The sequence below is a fragment of the Pristiophorus japonicus genome, chromosome 12 (assembly GCF_044704955.1).
Source record: "Pristiophorus japonicus isolate sPriJap1 chromosome 12, sPriJap1.hap1, whole genome shotgun sequence".
Classification (NCBI taxonomy): domain Eukaryota; kingdom Metazoa; phylum Chordata; class Chondrichthyes; family Pristiophoridae; genus Pristiophorus; species Pristiophorus japonicus.
This window is the reverse complement of record NC_091988.1, coordinates 162221083-162234708: the sequence shown is the minus strand read 5'-3', so window position 1 is coordinate 162234708 and position 13626 is coordinate 162221083. Positions and strand designations below refer to the sequence as shown.

Below are 13626 nucleotides of genomic sequence, written 5' to 3'. Positions count from 1 at the left end.
TGATGAGCAAATTCTATTTCATATGCCAATTATCACAAATGTTCAGGGATAGTCACTCAACTAACATAATGTTGTCGGATGACGGAAGATGACGAGGGCAAAGTTGTTTTGTCCCTTGACCTTGAACAAAGCCAGTACATGAACAGGATCTGAACTTTGAACTATTATGTTCCAATACATAGACACATGTAACTGTTTGCAACACTCCCTGAATGATGGCCAAGAATAAGGTGGCAGATGGCTGACTACATTGCATTATTAAGAATCTTAATTTGTCACTCACTAAGACAAAAACATAATTCAAATTAGTGTTCGATTCTCTCAGCTAAATTGATGGAAGTTGGTGTTTGCTGTAAATTGCCATACTGTACCTCAAAAAGAGCCATATTTTTCCCATCATACTCTTTTCCTTTTTCAACTTCCGTACTGTTAATGAAGGGACTGCTCTCCTTGGGGTTTCCATCTCCTGCAATAACACAAACAAAAGAGAAGCACGTATAAGAATGTGTTCAGGAGGTTAGAAAGAAAAAGAGCTTTCGCATGTAGAAACACCCAATCTGCACTGTGCAAATGCATAAACATGAGTCTAAGAGAAGTGCATGCCATTTGTATGAAGGCACTCATTCACTCACTACCAAAGGCATCATTTGGCATCATTTTGTTTGCAGTTGCAGTAGCAAGCATTTTTTGAAGGTAATATATCTTGCCACATGGTACCATTTTGAAATCTGAAGTATTTGAAAACGAACAGTTTATTGAAAGCACAGAAAACTAGACAGAGTAGTTCAGCCACCTAAGTTATCCAAAATCTGCTTTACATAACAATGATTGGAATAGTGAAAATGCTATAAACCACTTTTCACAACATCTATAACCATAACAGTCAATTAGCCTTTAACATAGGAAAGCATTCTAAGATGCTTCACAAGGGGTGCTGTGGAAACCTCCTTTGTAATTGAAGGATAGGGCCCAGAGAAACATCAAAACATAGAAAATAGGTGCAGGAGTAGGCCATTTGGCCCTTCGAGCCTACACCATCATTCAATAAGATCATGGCTGATCATTTCCTCAGTACCCCTTTCCTGCTTTCTCGCCATACCCCTTGATCCCCTTAGCCATAAGGGCCATATCTAACTCCCTCTTGAATATATCCAATGAATTGGCATCAACAACTCTCTGCGGCAAGGAATTCCACAGGTTAACAACTCTAAGCATGGGGCAAAACAGGCTGTCGATTTCCTATGGTTCATTTCAAACTACTGACAAAAAACAATTTCAGCCCCCATTTATTAAATAAGCATTAGAATGTTCTCTTTTTAAATATGGTTGCAGGAAAGTATGACAATATTTGATTCCCAGTGTCTTCTGTGAGATGCACGACACCCGATGCCCCACAGAAGAGCTAATGCACCTGCAACTACGCTGCTGAACCTCTTGTTACTTTTCTACCCAGAAACTTAATGAGCTCATTCCTGAAAAAGTTGCCCAATCCGACTGTCCAATGAGCACTGTCCACATATGCTGATGCCCAGCCTCACTTCTCCACCACCATCCCGAAATCAACACTTGTTGCCAAGCTGTCTGACTGCTCGCCCAACATGGCCTCAGAGGTTTGGCTCGCTGTGGTGAACCTGATGTACGCTGAAGGCAAGTATTTGATATGTCCATAATCCCAACCATTCTGCATTTTCCGTATAAAAATTATAGCATGTGGTAAAAAAAATATATTTGGGAGTGTTCTTTGGTGTCCTTTTCTATGAGTTATCAGCAGGTACAGGACATGCATGTGCTAACTCATAGCACAGCTAGTATTTTTTCAAAACTATGAGGATTAAATCATATAAGGTCTATCAATCGAATGAATATGTTAAAAGTGAAAAATTCAACCCCATTACAAACAGCAATGTAACAGAAGAGTGTGTCTTATATTAAGACTGTTTTATACACTCTGCAACAACATCATTAGCCCGGAAATTGCGGTCTCCGTGAAGGCGTACTCTCAGAGTATGGCGTTGTAATCTATTTGAACGTCCCCTCAAATTCTGCGTTTCCATATGTGCTTGCGTTTGCGTGAAATCCAGAGCTTGCGATCTGTCAAGGTACTCCTTGATGGATCATCCGAACCACATGGAAAATCAGTATTGCTAGTGTAGAGATGGGCTATTTGCCCAAAAACTGTCCAACAATTATCCACAAAACTCTTATGGCTGGTAAAAGCAGGCAGAGGGCCTGCTTTCATCAGCATAAGGATATGTATAAGCCTTAAATTAAACATTTTTAAATCAAAAATGATGCACATACACTTAATTAATTTATGCAAATATTGGCCCGGATTAAGATGTTTAAAATTATTTACCAAAAAATTAAATTTTATGAATAAAATTGAAATTCAGTACATTTATATTTATTAAAAATATGTGCATTTTATAATTATTTGGGGATTCCATTGCATGTCATTAGGGGATTCCCTTCGTAAATGGGTGCAATGGAAGCCTCCTTTGTAATTGAAGGAACGGGCCCATAGAAACATAGAAAATAGGTGCAGCAGTAGGCCATTCAGCCCTTCGAGCCTGCACCACCATTCAATAAGATCATTGCTGATCATTCCCTCAGTACCCCTTTCCTGCTTTCTCTCCATACCCCTTGAACGCCTTAGCCATAAGGGCCATATCTAACTCCCTCTTGAATATATCCAATGAACTGGCATCAACAACTCTCTGCGGCAAGGAATTCCACAGGTTAACAACTCTCTGAGTGAAGAAGTTTCTCCTTATCTCAGTCCTAAATGGCCTACCCCTTATCCTAAGACTGTGTCCCCTGGTTCTGGACTTCACCAACATCGGGAACATTCTACCCGCATCTACCCTGTCCAGTCCCGTCAGAATATTATATGTTTCTATGAGATCCACTCTCATCCTTCTAAACTCCAATGTATAAAGGCCCAGTTGATCCAGTCTCTCCTCATATGTCAGTCCAGCCATTTCAGGAATCAGTCTGGTGAACCTTCACTGCACTCCCTCAATAGCAAGAACATCCTTCCTCAGATTAGGAGACCAAAACTGAACACAATATTCCAGGTGATGCCTCACCAAGGCCCTGTACAACTGCAGTAAGACCTCCCTACTCCTATACTCAAATCCCCTAGCTATGAAGGCCAACATACCATTTGCCTTCTTCACCGCCTGCTGCACCTGTATGCCAACTTTCAATGACTGATGAACAATGACACCCAGGTCTCGTTGCACCTCCTCTTTTCCTAATCTGCCGTCATTCAAATAATATTCGGTCTTCGCGTTTTTGCCCCCAAAGTGGATAATCTCACATTTATCCACATTATACGGCATCTGCCATGTATTTGCCCACTCGCCTATCCTGTCCAAGTCACCCTGCAGCCTCTTAGCGTCCCCCTCACAGCTCACATCGCCACACAGTTAGCGTCATCTGCAAACTTGGAGATATTACACTCCATTCCTTCATCTAAATCATTGATGTATATTGTAAAGAGCTGGGGTCCCATCACTGAGCCCTGCGGCACTCCACTAGTCACTGCCTGCCATTCTGAAAAGGACCCATTTATCCCGACTCTCTGCTTCCTGTCTGCCAACCAGTTCTCTATCCACGTCAGTATATTACCCCCAATACCATGTGCTTTGATTTTGCACACCAATCTCTTATGTGGGACCTTGTCAAAAGCCTTTTGAAAGTCCAAATACACCACATCCACTGGTTCTCCCTTGTCCACTCTACTAGTTACATCTTCAAAAAATTCCAGAAGATTTGTCAAGCATGATTTCTACTTCATAAATCCATGCTGACTTGGACCGATCCTGTCACTGCTTTCCAAATGCGCTGCTATTTCATCCTTAATAATTGATTCCAATATTTTCCCCACTACTGATGTCAGGCTAGCCGATCTACAATTACCTGCTTTCTCTCTCCCTCCCTTATTAAAAAGTGGTGCGACATCAGCTACCCTCCAGTCCATAGGAACTGATCCAGAGTCGACAGACTGTTGGAAAATGATCACAATGCATCCACTATTTCTAGGGCTACTTCCTTAAGTACTCTGGGATGCAGACTATCAGGCCCCGAGGATTTATCGGCCTTCAATCCCATCAATTTCCCTAACACAATTTCCCGCCTAATAAGGATATCCTTCAGTTCCTCCTTCTCACTAGGTCCCCTAGTACTTCTGGAAAGTTAGTTGTGTCTTCCTTCGTGAAGACAGAACCAAAATATTTGTTCAATTGGACTGCCATTTCTTTGTTCCCCGTTATAAATTCACCTGAATCCGACTGCAAGGGATCTATGTTTGTCTTCACTAATCTTTTTCTCTTCACATATCTATAGAAGCTTTTGCAGTCAGTTTTTATGTTCCCGGCAAGCTTCTTCTCGAACTCTATTTTCCCCCTCTTAATTAAACCCTTTGTCTTCCTCTGCTGAATTCTAAATTTCTCCCAGTCCTCAGGTTTGTTGCTTTTTCTGGCCAATTTATATGCCTCTTCCTTGGATTTAACACTATCCTTAATTTCCCTTGTTAGCCACGGTTGAGCCACCTTCCCTGTTTTATTTTTACTCCAGACAGGAATGTACGATTGCTGAAGTTCATCCATGTGATTTTTAAATGTTTGCCATTGCCTATCCACCGTCAACCCTTTAAGTATAATTTGCCAGTCTATTCTAGCCAATTCACACCACAAACCATTGAAGTTACCTTTCCTTAAGTTCAGGACCCTAGTTTCTGAATTAACTGCGTCACTCTCCATCTTAATTCTACCATGTTATGATCACTCTTCCCCAAGGGGCCTCGCACAACAAGATTGCTAATTAGTCCTTTCTCATTAGACATCACCCAGTCTAGGATGGCAAGCTCCCTAGTTGATTCCCTGACATATTGGTCTAGATAACCATCCCTAATACACTCCAGGAAATCCTCCTCCACTGCATTGCTACCAGTTTGGTTAGCCCAATCAATATGTAGATTAAAGTCACCCATGATAACTGCTGTACCTTTATTGCATGCATCCCTAATTTCTTGTTTGATGCTGTCCCCAACCTCACTACTACTGTTTGATGGTCTATACACAACTCCCACTAGCGTTTTCTGCCCTTTGGTATTCCGTAGCTCCACCCATACCGATTCCACATCATCCAAGCTAATGTCCTTTCTTACTATTGCATTAATTTCCTCTTTAACCAGCAATGCCACCCCGCCTCCTTTTCCTTTCTGTCTATCCTTCCTAAATGTTGAATACCCCTGGATGTTGAGTTCCCAGCCTTGGTCACCCTGGAGCCATGTCTCCGTGATGCTAATTACATCATACCCGTTAACTGCTATCTGCGCAGTTAATTCGTCCACCTTATTCCGAATACTACTTGCATTGAGGCACAGAGCCTTCAGGCTTGTCTTTCTAACACACTTTGCCCCTTTAGAATTTTGCTGTAATGTGGCCCTTTTTGCTTTTTGCCTTAGTTTTCTCTGCCCTCCACTTTTAATTTTCTTTTTTCAATCTTTTGCTTCTGCCCCCATTCTACTTACCTGTGTATCTCTGCATAGGTTCCCATCCCCCTGCCATATTAGTTTAACTCCTCCCCAACAGCACTAGCAAACACTCCCCCTGGGACATTAGTTCTGGTCCTGCGAAGGTACAGACAGTTCGGTTTGTCATGGTCCCACCTCCCCCAAAACCGGTTCCAATGTCCCAGGAATTTGAATCCCTCCCTTCTGCACCACTCTTCAAGCCACGTATTCATATGAGCTATCCTGCACTTCCTACTCTGACTAGCATGTGGCACTGGTAGCAATCCTGAGATTATTACTTTTGAGGTCCCACTTTTTAATTTAGCTCCTAGCTCCCTAAATTCGTCTTGTAGGTCCTCATCCCGTTTTTTACCTATATCGTTGGTACCTATATGCACCACGACAACTGGCTGTTCACCCTCCCTTTTCAGAATGCCCTGCACCCGCTCCAAGACATCCTTGGCCCTTGCACCAGGGAGGCAACATATCATCCTGGAGTCTCAGTTCGGCCGCAGAAATGTCTATCTTTTCCCCGTATAATTGAATCCCCTGTCATTATAGCTCTCCCACTCTTTTTCTTGCCCTCCTGCTCAGCAGAGCCACCCATGGTGTCATGAACTTGGCTGTTGCTGCTCCTTCCCCTGATGAGTCATCCCCCCAACAGTACCCAAAGCGGTGTATCTGTTTTGCAGGGGAATGACAGCAGGGGACCCCTGCACTACCTTCCTTCCACTACTCTTCCTGTTGGTCACCCATTCCCTATCTGGCTGTGTACCCTTTACCTGCGGTAAGATCAACTCACTAAACGTGCTATTCACGTCATTCTCAGCATCGTGGATGCTCCAGAGTATATCCACCCGCAGCTCCAGTGCCGCAATGCGGTCTGTCAGGAGCTGCAGGCAGATGCACCTCCCGCACATGTCGTCGTCAGGGACACTGGAAGCATCCCTGACTTCTCACATATGACAGGAGGAGCATAACACATGTCCGAGCTCTCCTGCCATGACTTTCTGATAAAGAAAAGAAAAAGAAAAAGGAAAAACTACTTACCAATCACTTAGACCCTTGGCTGTGACATCACCTTTCGATTTCTTTCTACTTCTTTTTTGCCTCCCTGCTGCAGCTGCACCGGTTGGCCTTTATAGGCCTCCCCCAGACTCCCACTGCTCAAACTGCCGCTCCTCCTCCGACGTTGGGCCTTTCTAGACCTCCCCCGGACTCCCGCTGTGATCCCAGGTATGCTTCTGAATCCCTCTCACCCTTGGGATCCATGGTTCTTTACGCTACTGTACGCTTGGAGGTCCGAAACTGGAAGTCCACACAGCCTGGGAATCTGGAGTTACGTTTGTAAAAGTTTCGCAGTTCGGAGGTGTACTCCAGAGGTGCGCCTCCAACTGCAATTTCTAGCCCATTACATTTAGAAACTTAGGAGACAATAATCCGCCTGGGGCAAAACTTCCTGCGCCCGGCGCAGTCCTGGCTGCTGAACTGGGCTTACTGCCCCTCAAAGGAAGTGGAACTTCCTTTCGGGGCGGTTCCAATGGCGCTAATGGAGCAAGTTGTGCAGCGTGCACTGATGCGTTTCAATCCCCCTCCCCTCCACTGCGCACTCTGCAAGGCCTCTGATGACCTCCACTGAACCAAAGGGCAACATGGTACCGGGCATCCAAAACAGAGTGCTGGGCTGCACGATGGTGGCCCGGACCATGGAAAAAAACAGTTAGGTGAGCTGAGCCAAGAACTAAGATGGCTGCGTGGGGTGCTGGCGATCTCTCCTTAAACTTCTGCCCCACAAGCGGATGTCGGCCAGCTTCGCGACCCGCAGGGCAATTTCCCCCGCGGGGCAGAAAGGGGTCGGCACACGGTGCTGAGGGGTGGCCGTGTACAGCACGGACATCATAGTGCCACCACACCCTGCGCCCCCTGGAGGTGCTGACGGGCCTCTCAAAAAGGGGCAATTTTGCCCCCTTATTTTGCACTGAATGTATTGAAGATGGAATAAATGATGGAGAGGGATGGACTTGCAGGAGAAGCAACCAACACGCTCTCAGTTCACAGAGTGAAGCTTGACACATCGCACCCTGTAAATACACCAGATGCTCGGACATCCCTTTTGAGCACCCTGTATTGTATGGAAAAGTAAAACCCCAAAATCCCATGGTTGAATATGGCCAAGTGTAAATTTTAGAGGGCCTAAATTGCCCACCGCTGGAAACGTGGCGCATGCACCCCGTTCCAACTGTTTTTACCGCCGCAGTGGTTGAGGTCACCTCTTGAGCAAAATTTCGATCTTTGGCTTTTTTTCCAGGTGGACCGGAAGTGGCTCATAATGGGGGCGGAAGTGTGGCGGTGGGTACACGAGAGGGGCGGAAGTTGGGGGGCATGGGTAGCGACCGCCGCTGTTGGTCATCAGCATAGCGCTGATGATGTCATCATGGCACCGCGTCACCACAGCTCTCCCCTTCACTTAAAGAGGGTGCCAGGCTGCCCGTTGGCGACCCGGCTGAATCCGAGGGCACAATTGTCGGCCTGACAGGGTAGTCGGCCAACAAAAAAAACATGGCGGTAACTGCAGTGCTTCCCCCCCCCCCCTTTCATGGGCACAGCACCGCCATTGCAGAAGGGCAGATCCTTACTGCACCATTGGGAAAAAGCAGCTTTCGGCACCGCCCAGTGGAAGGAAGATTTACTCGGCGGAATTTTGCCGTCGGGGTGGAACATCGGCGGTGTGCACTGTGATGACGCACTTTAGGACAGATCATCAGCAGTGGAGCGGGGGAAGGGGGGGCCGGAGGAGCGGGTCACCGCCGGGATACCGCAGAAGCGGAATTTTGATAATGGCGGCCATTACACGGAAAGTCAGCGGCCATTGAACTCCATAGCGTGGCCGCTGATTTCCGGTGTGAAGAGGCCTTAAAGAAAGAGGCAATTTCAGCCCCCAGATGTCCTGTTGATACATTGATGACCCTGTCTGTATACACAATCATTCACAATGCAATGCTAACAATATTTTAACAAAGCGTGTTCTTTTACTCTAGGATATGCGTTCTCATGCTGATAAGATGCATCACAGGGACATAACTGATGACCTTGAGATCAATGGTAACCGTGCCCTCAGTTTATGAGATGTTTGTTGTGTGTGAATTTCTTTGGCATCAGGGTAGCTTTTTGCCATGTACTTGTGTCAAATTCATGTTGTCCCAAATGCTGGTTTTGTTTGTTTCAGTTTACTTTATATGCCTTTATGTTCTTTTACTGCGTTAATGCTAATTGCAAACAGCTATGTACTTTTTCATTTCATGAACCATCTAATCTGTACCTCGCTGAAAGAGCTTAATGATCTAACAATGAGGTATTTTCCAATTACGTGACCGATCTCTGGTCACGTTCACTGTGTTGAAGTCGACAGAAATTGTCGCAGTCAGTATCATTTCCAATACATTCGGATCTGGCTTATTCTGGTCTCAGAATAGTGAGTAGGATAAATACACATAAAATTCAGCATCTCTTCAGACATTTTGAGATTTGGGGTCTTGAACCAACAACGATCAAAGTTCTTTTGTGAATCTGGGATTCTTATATAATTTCAGCCTCCTCGGGCAAGAATCTGCGTAAGTGCTGAGCTCACAGTGACAATGTCTTACTATGAAGGGTGGCGCAGAAATGTCACTAGTAATCATTTTGTCTCTGGTGTGTGATACAGCGCAACCGAATATGAAAAGATCTGGATAAAAGCTAAGGATTTGAGACGCAATGTGTACACCCTGCCTCATATAAACAGTGTTAAATGTAGCAACGCTGAGGGTGAAACATTTTCGTCCTCCAAAGTTGATAACATCTTATTCAATGATTATGTTTTTTAAGGAACATTGCAAATGTACTTTGAGTGCACTATTACTTGCTACAGTATCTTTCTGAACAGCTCCAGGTTTAAAAGATACGGAGGAAGAAATGCAAGATGGATGAGTGGATTCATTTTAAAATTAATCACCAGCTACACAATTGAAAATTAGGATGGTTATCATGTATGATTGTTGATCTAAACCTGGTTTCTGCTGAAAATCAGCCTGTTGGCCTGATGCTTTGCTTCTAATTTAGAAAATTGGCTGAGTTTCTGGGCTCTCAGTTTATAGGAGTTCTAACCTTCATATTGTGCGCTATCTGTAGCAGCTACTTGTTGGATTCCCTGCTCGCCCTCCCCATGCTGATGTGCCTGCCATTTACCGTACTGACAGTTTGAAGTCTTTGCCACTTTGCCTTTCATATTCGAGAGTAAAGGCCCAATATTTCCTCATTTGGTTTACTGCTACCAAAAGCGGCATCAGACCACTCTATGGGGGTGCTGCTCATTATGAAGCTCACAGGCTAGCACCATTTCTTGTTTGTCTCTATTCCGATTAGTTCCAATGGATTCCACTGTTTTGCCAGCTGCCATTCCCAATCTCAGTCTCGGTGGTGCTGTGCCTTCCAGTGTCACCCTGCTGCTGATGCCACTGCTACTCTCAATCCCAATCTGGCCATGTTCCACTCAGAAGGGCAGAGGTGTCGGCTGAGCATTCATAAAGCTTGCACAGAATATTGGATGGCATTTTATTGGCCTCTCAGATAGGTTGGTTGTCTATTATGGCCTCAAGTATTGTGTACAAGTTTTTTGAATGCAACACCTACAGAATAGAATAAAGGCAGCTGGATGTGCTATTCGCACAGCAACAACGTGGGTTGAAGTGGCAGGAAAATTTCAAAGTGGGAAAAGTTGACACAGAACTATATACTGTACTATATTAATAGATTGTGGCCTAGAAATTTGAGTAAGTCCATTTACGGGTGGTGCCACTGTGAGCCGAGGTTAATGACTGCCTGTAAAAAAAACGCAGGCAGCCCCATTGTTTTGGTGCTGCCGGCTGGTTTAAATGAGCACGGCACAGAATCTCCCGTGCAACGTGTAAAGTCCTGTCCCCTCAGTACAGATTCACACGAGGCATGTAGTGAAGTTAAGATCACTCTGGACCTGCACCTTTATTTCACAGCTCTGGAATGCTGCACTTGCCTGAGACCTGTCCTTATATACCTGTCTCTTGCAAGTGTACCCCTGGTGGTAAGGTATGCTGGTGGTTACAGGTCACATCTTATTACAGTCATGTATAGCATGTTAGGATACAGTTATATATAATAATGTAAGATACATGACATCACCCTTCCCCAAGGTCTTATTGTCTTTATAGGTTCAGTCTCTCAGGTGGTCTACGCTCTCGCATGGAGCGTCTGAGTTGTGGTTCAGTTGTTTGCCTTGGTGTCTGTTTTTCTTTGGGTGTGGTTGCTGGTATCTCGCCTGGGCTGTCTGTTTCGATTGGTGTGATTGTTGTTGACTCGCCTGGGCTGTCTGTTGGGATTGCCCTTTCCTCAGGTTGTTCCCTCTGTCTGTCCACCAGGTGTGGTGTGAGTTCTACATTGTAGTCTGCCTCTGGTTCCGCAGTGTTGTTGGTAAATCTGCTTTTGACTTGGTCTACATGCCTCCGGCAGTTTTTGCCATTGTCCATTTGTACTACCAGTAGCCTGTTTCCTTCCTTGCCTGTTACTGTCCCTGCAAGCCATTTGGGACCCCTGCCATAGTTTAGTACAAACACTTTGTCCCCTATCTCATTCCATCTCCCCCTCGAATTTCTGTCATGGTACTCAGTCAGCTTATGGCGCTTTGCCTCAACGATTTCGTGCATGTCTGGGAGGATTAATGAGAGCCTTGGTTTTAAAGTCCTTTTCATCAACAGTTACACGGGGGGGATCCCAGTCAATGAGTGCGGACGAGATTTGTATGCCAGCAGCAGTCGCAACAGGTGACCCTGCAGCGTGGGACCTTGGATTTTTATCATGCCTTGTTTAATGATTTACACTGCTCTCTCCGCCTGGCCGTTGGAGGCCGGCTTGAACGGTGCAGTCTTGACATGATTTATGCCGTGGTCTATTATAAAGTCTTGGAATTCTGCGCTGGTGAAGCACGGACCATTGTCACTGACCAATATGTCAGGGATTACGTGCGTTGCAAACATGGCTGCGAGGCTCTCCACAAGTGGTGGAGGTTGTGCTCGAGTTTAAAATGGTGCATTCGATCCACTTTAAAAATGCATCTACAACTACGAGGAACATTTTGCCCATGAATGAGCCCACATAGTCTACGTGCACTCGCGACCACGGTTTGGTAGGCCAGGGCCAGGGGCTCAGTGGAGCCTCCCTGGGGGCATTGCTGAGCTGGGCACAAATGGTGCACCTTCGGACACAGAGCTCCAAGTCTGAGTCAATACCAGGCCACCAGACGTGGGATCTGGCTATGGCCTTCATGAGAACGATCCCCGGGTGCTCCCGGACAAATGCCTCTCTGCCTCACAGAGGCATGACTACTCGGCTGCCCCACATCAGGCAGTCTACTTGTAGCGATAGCTCATGCATGCGCCTGTGAAAGGGTTTTAATTCCTCGGGGCAGGCATCGTGAGCCTCTGCCCAGTCACCGGTTAGGACACATCTTTTTACTAAGGATAACGTGGGGTCATTGGCCGTCCAGGCTCTGATTTGGCGAGCCGTCATGAGCGAACCTGTGGACTCAAAGGCATTGATTGCCATGACTATCTCACAGTCCTGTTCGTCAGACCCTTCCGTGGTCGCCAGGGGTAGCCTGCTGAGCGCTTCGGCACAGTTGTCTATGCCTGGTCTGTGCCTTATGGTATAGTCGTAGGACGCCAGCATGAGTGCCCACCGTTGAATTCGCGTCGAGGCGTTGGCGTTTATTGCCTTGCTCTCGGATAGGAGGGACGTGAGGGGCTTGTGGTCAGTTTCTAACGCGAACTTGGCCCCGAAAAGGTATTGGTGCATCTTTTTGACACCGTACACGCACGCGAGCGCCTCCTTCTCTACCATTCCGTACCCGCGCTCCACCCGCGAAAGTGACCTGGAGGCATAAGCTGTGGGTTGTAATTTGCCCGCACTATTGACATGTTGCAAAACGCACCCGACCCCATAAGCTGACGCATCGCATGTGAGAACTAGCTTTTTACCTGAGTCAAAGAAAGTCAAAACACTGTTGGAACAAAGAAGGTTGCGTGCCTTATTGAAGGCGCATTCCTGGGCGTCCCCCCAAAACCAATCGCACCCCTTCCTGAGTAGCACGTGGAGAGACCTGTCCTTATATACCTGTCTCTTGCAAGTGCACCCCTTGTGGTAAGGTATGCTGGTGGTTACAGGTCATATCTTATTACAGTCATGTATAGCATGTTAGGATGCAGTTATATATAATAATGTAAGATACATGACACAACATGCTCCTTCAGGTGGTAAGATCACTAGGAGGCCGAAGGTCGGGTTTAATCTATCTGTGCATATCAGGAAATCGCAACTTATTAATGTTTCCCATTGTTTTGTAGGTTGACAGCGAGGGAATGCAAGATAAATCAAAGCCTAAGAATGCACTAATCTGTCATAGTTTAAAGAATGCAACCAATATTTCCGACTCAACTCCCTAAAATACAAATAAAAGTAATCTATTCTTTTAATATACATACATGGTGAATAAGCATTGTTATTTTTAGGAGTATATCTCTCTAGAAAGTACCCAGATAAAGAATCCAGGTCTACAGGAATTGGGAGATTTGTTTACAATACTGGATGTCAGAGCTGGCATAAGTGAGCCATGATTCCTCCCAGAATAGACCAAGAGATGTGAAACGTTTACCAGATATCCTGAACACCTGAATATCGATACAAGTAAATGCAGATGTACAAATTCCTTCAGAAATATTGAAAATGTAATAAGCACAATAGCTGTTACTTCAGAGGGGCAGGATGTATATTCAAAAAGGACATTTGTAACTATAACAGTAAACATTTACAAATCCCAAATATAATTTTATTTCCAGTTAACTGATATAACTGCAAATGCTTATTAGTAAGATTTGAAAATCTGCTGTACAAGTGTACGTCTTGCATTACACAACTGACTGACAGTAATGGATAAGGCCTTTAGATGCAGCCATCATCATAGGCAGTCCCTTGGAATCAAGGAAGACTTGCTTCCACTCTTAAAATGAAGTGGGACAGATAGTCGTTGAGGGAAAGGGTGG

The 13626-nt window shown here is 45.4% G+C and overlaps 1 protein-coding gene and 1 long non-coding RNA gene across 2 annotated transcripts in view; one reads left to right on the top strand and one right to left on the bottom strand.

Annotated features, from left to right (window-relative positions):
• LOC139277521 (solute carrier family 12 member 5-like) overlaps window positions 1–13626 on the bottom strand; it is a 1462676-nt gene that overhangs the window by 498463 nt on the left and 950587 nt on the right. The window contains exon 2 of the mRNA XM_070896072.1: window positions 372–466. Coding sequence (XP_070752173.1) covers window positions 372–466 — 95 coding nt within the window. The remainder of the gene's footprint in view (window positions 1–371; window positions 467–13626) is intronic.
• LOC139277031 (uncharacterized) lies at window positions 6706–12975 on the top strand. The gene is made up of 3 exons (XR_011596021.1): window positions 6706–6757; window positions 8560–8623; window positions 12931–12975. It is a non-coding gene; the product is annotated as an uncharacterized lncRNA (long non-coding RNA).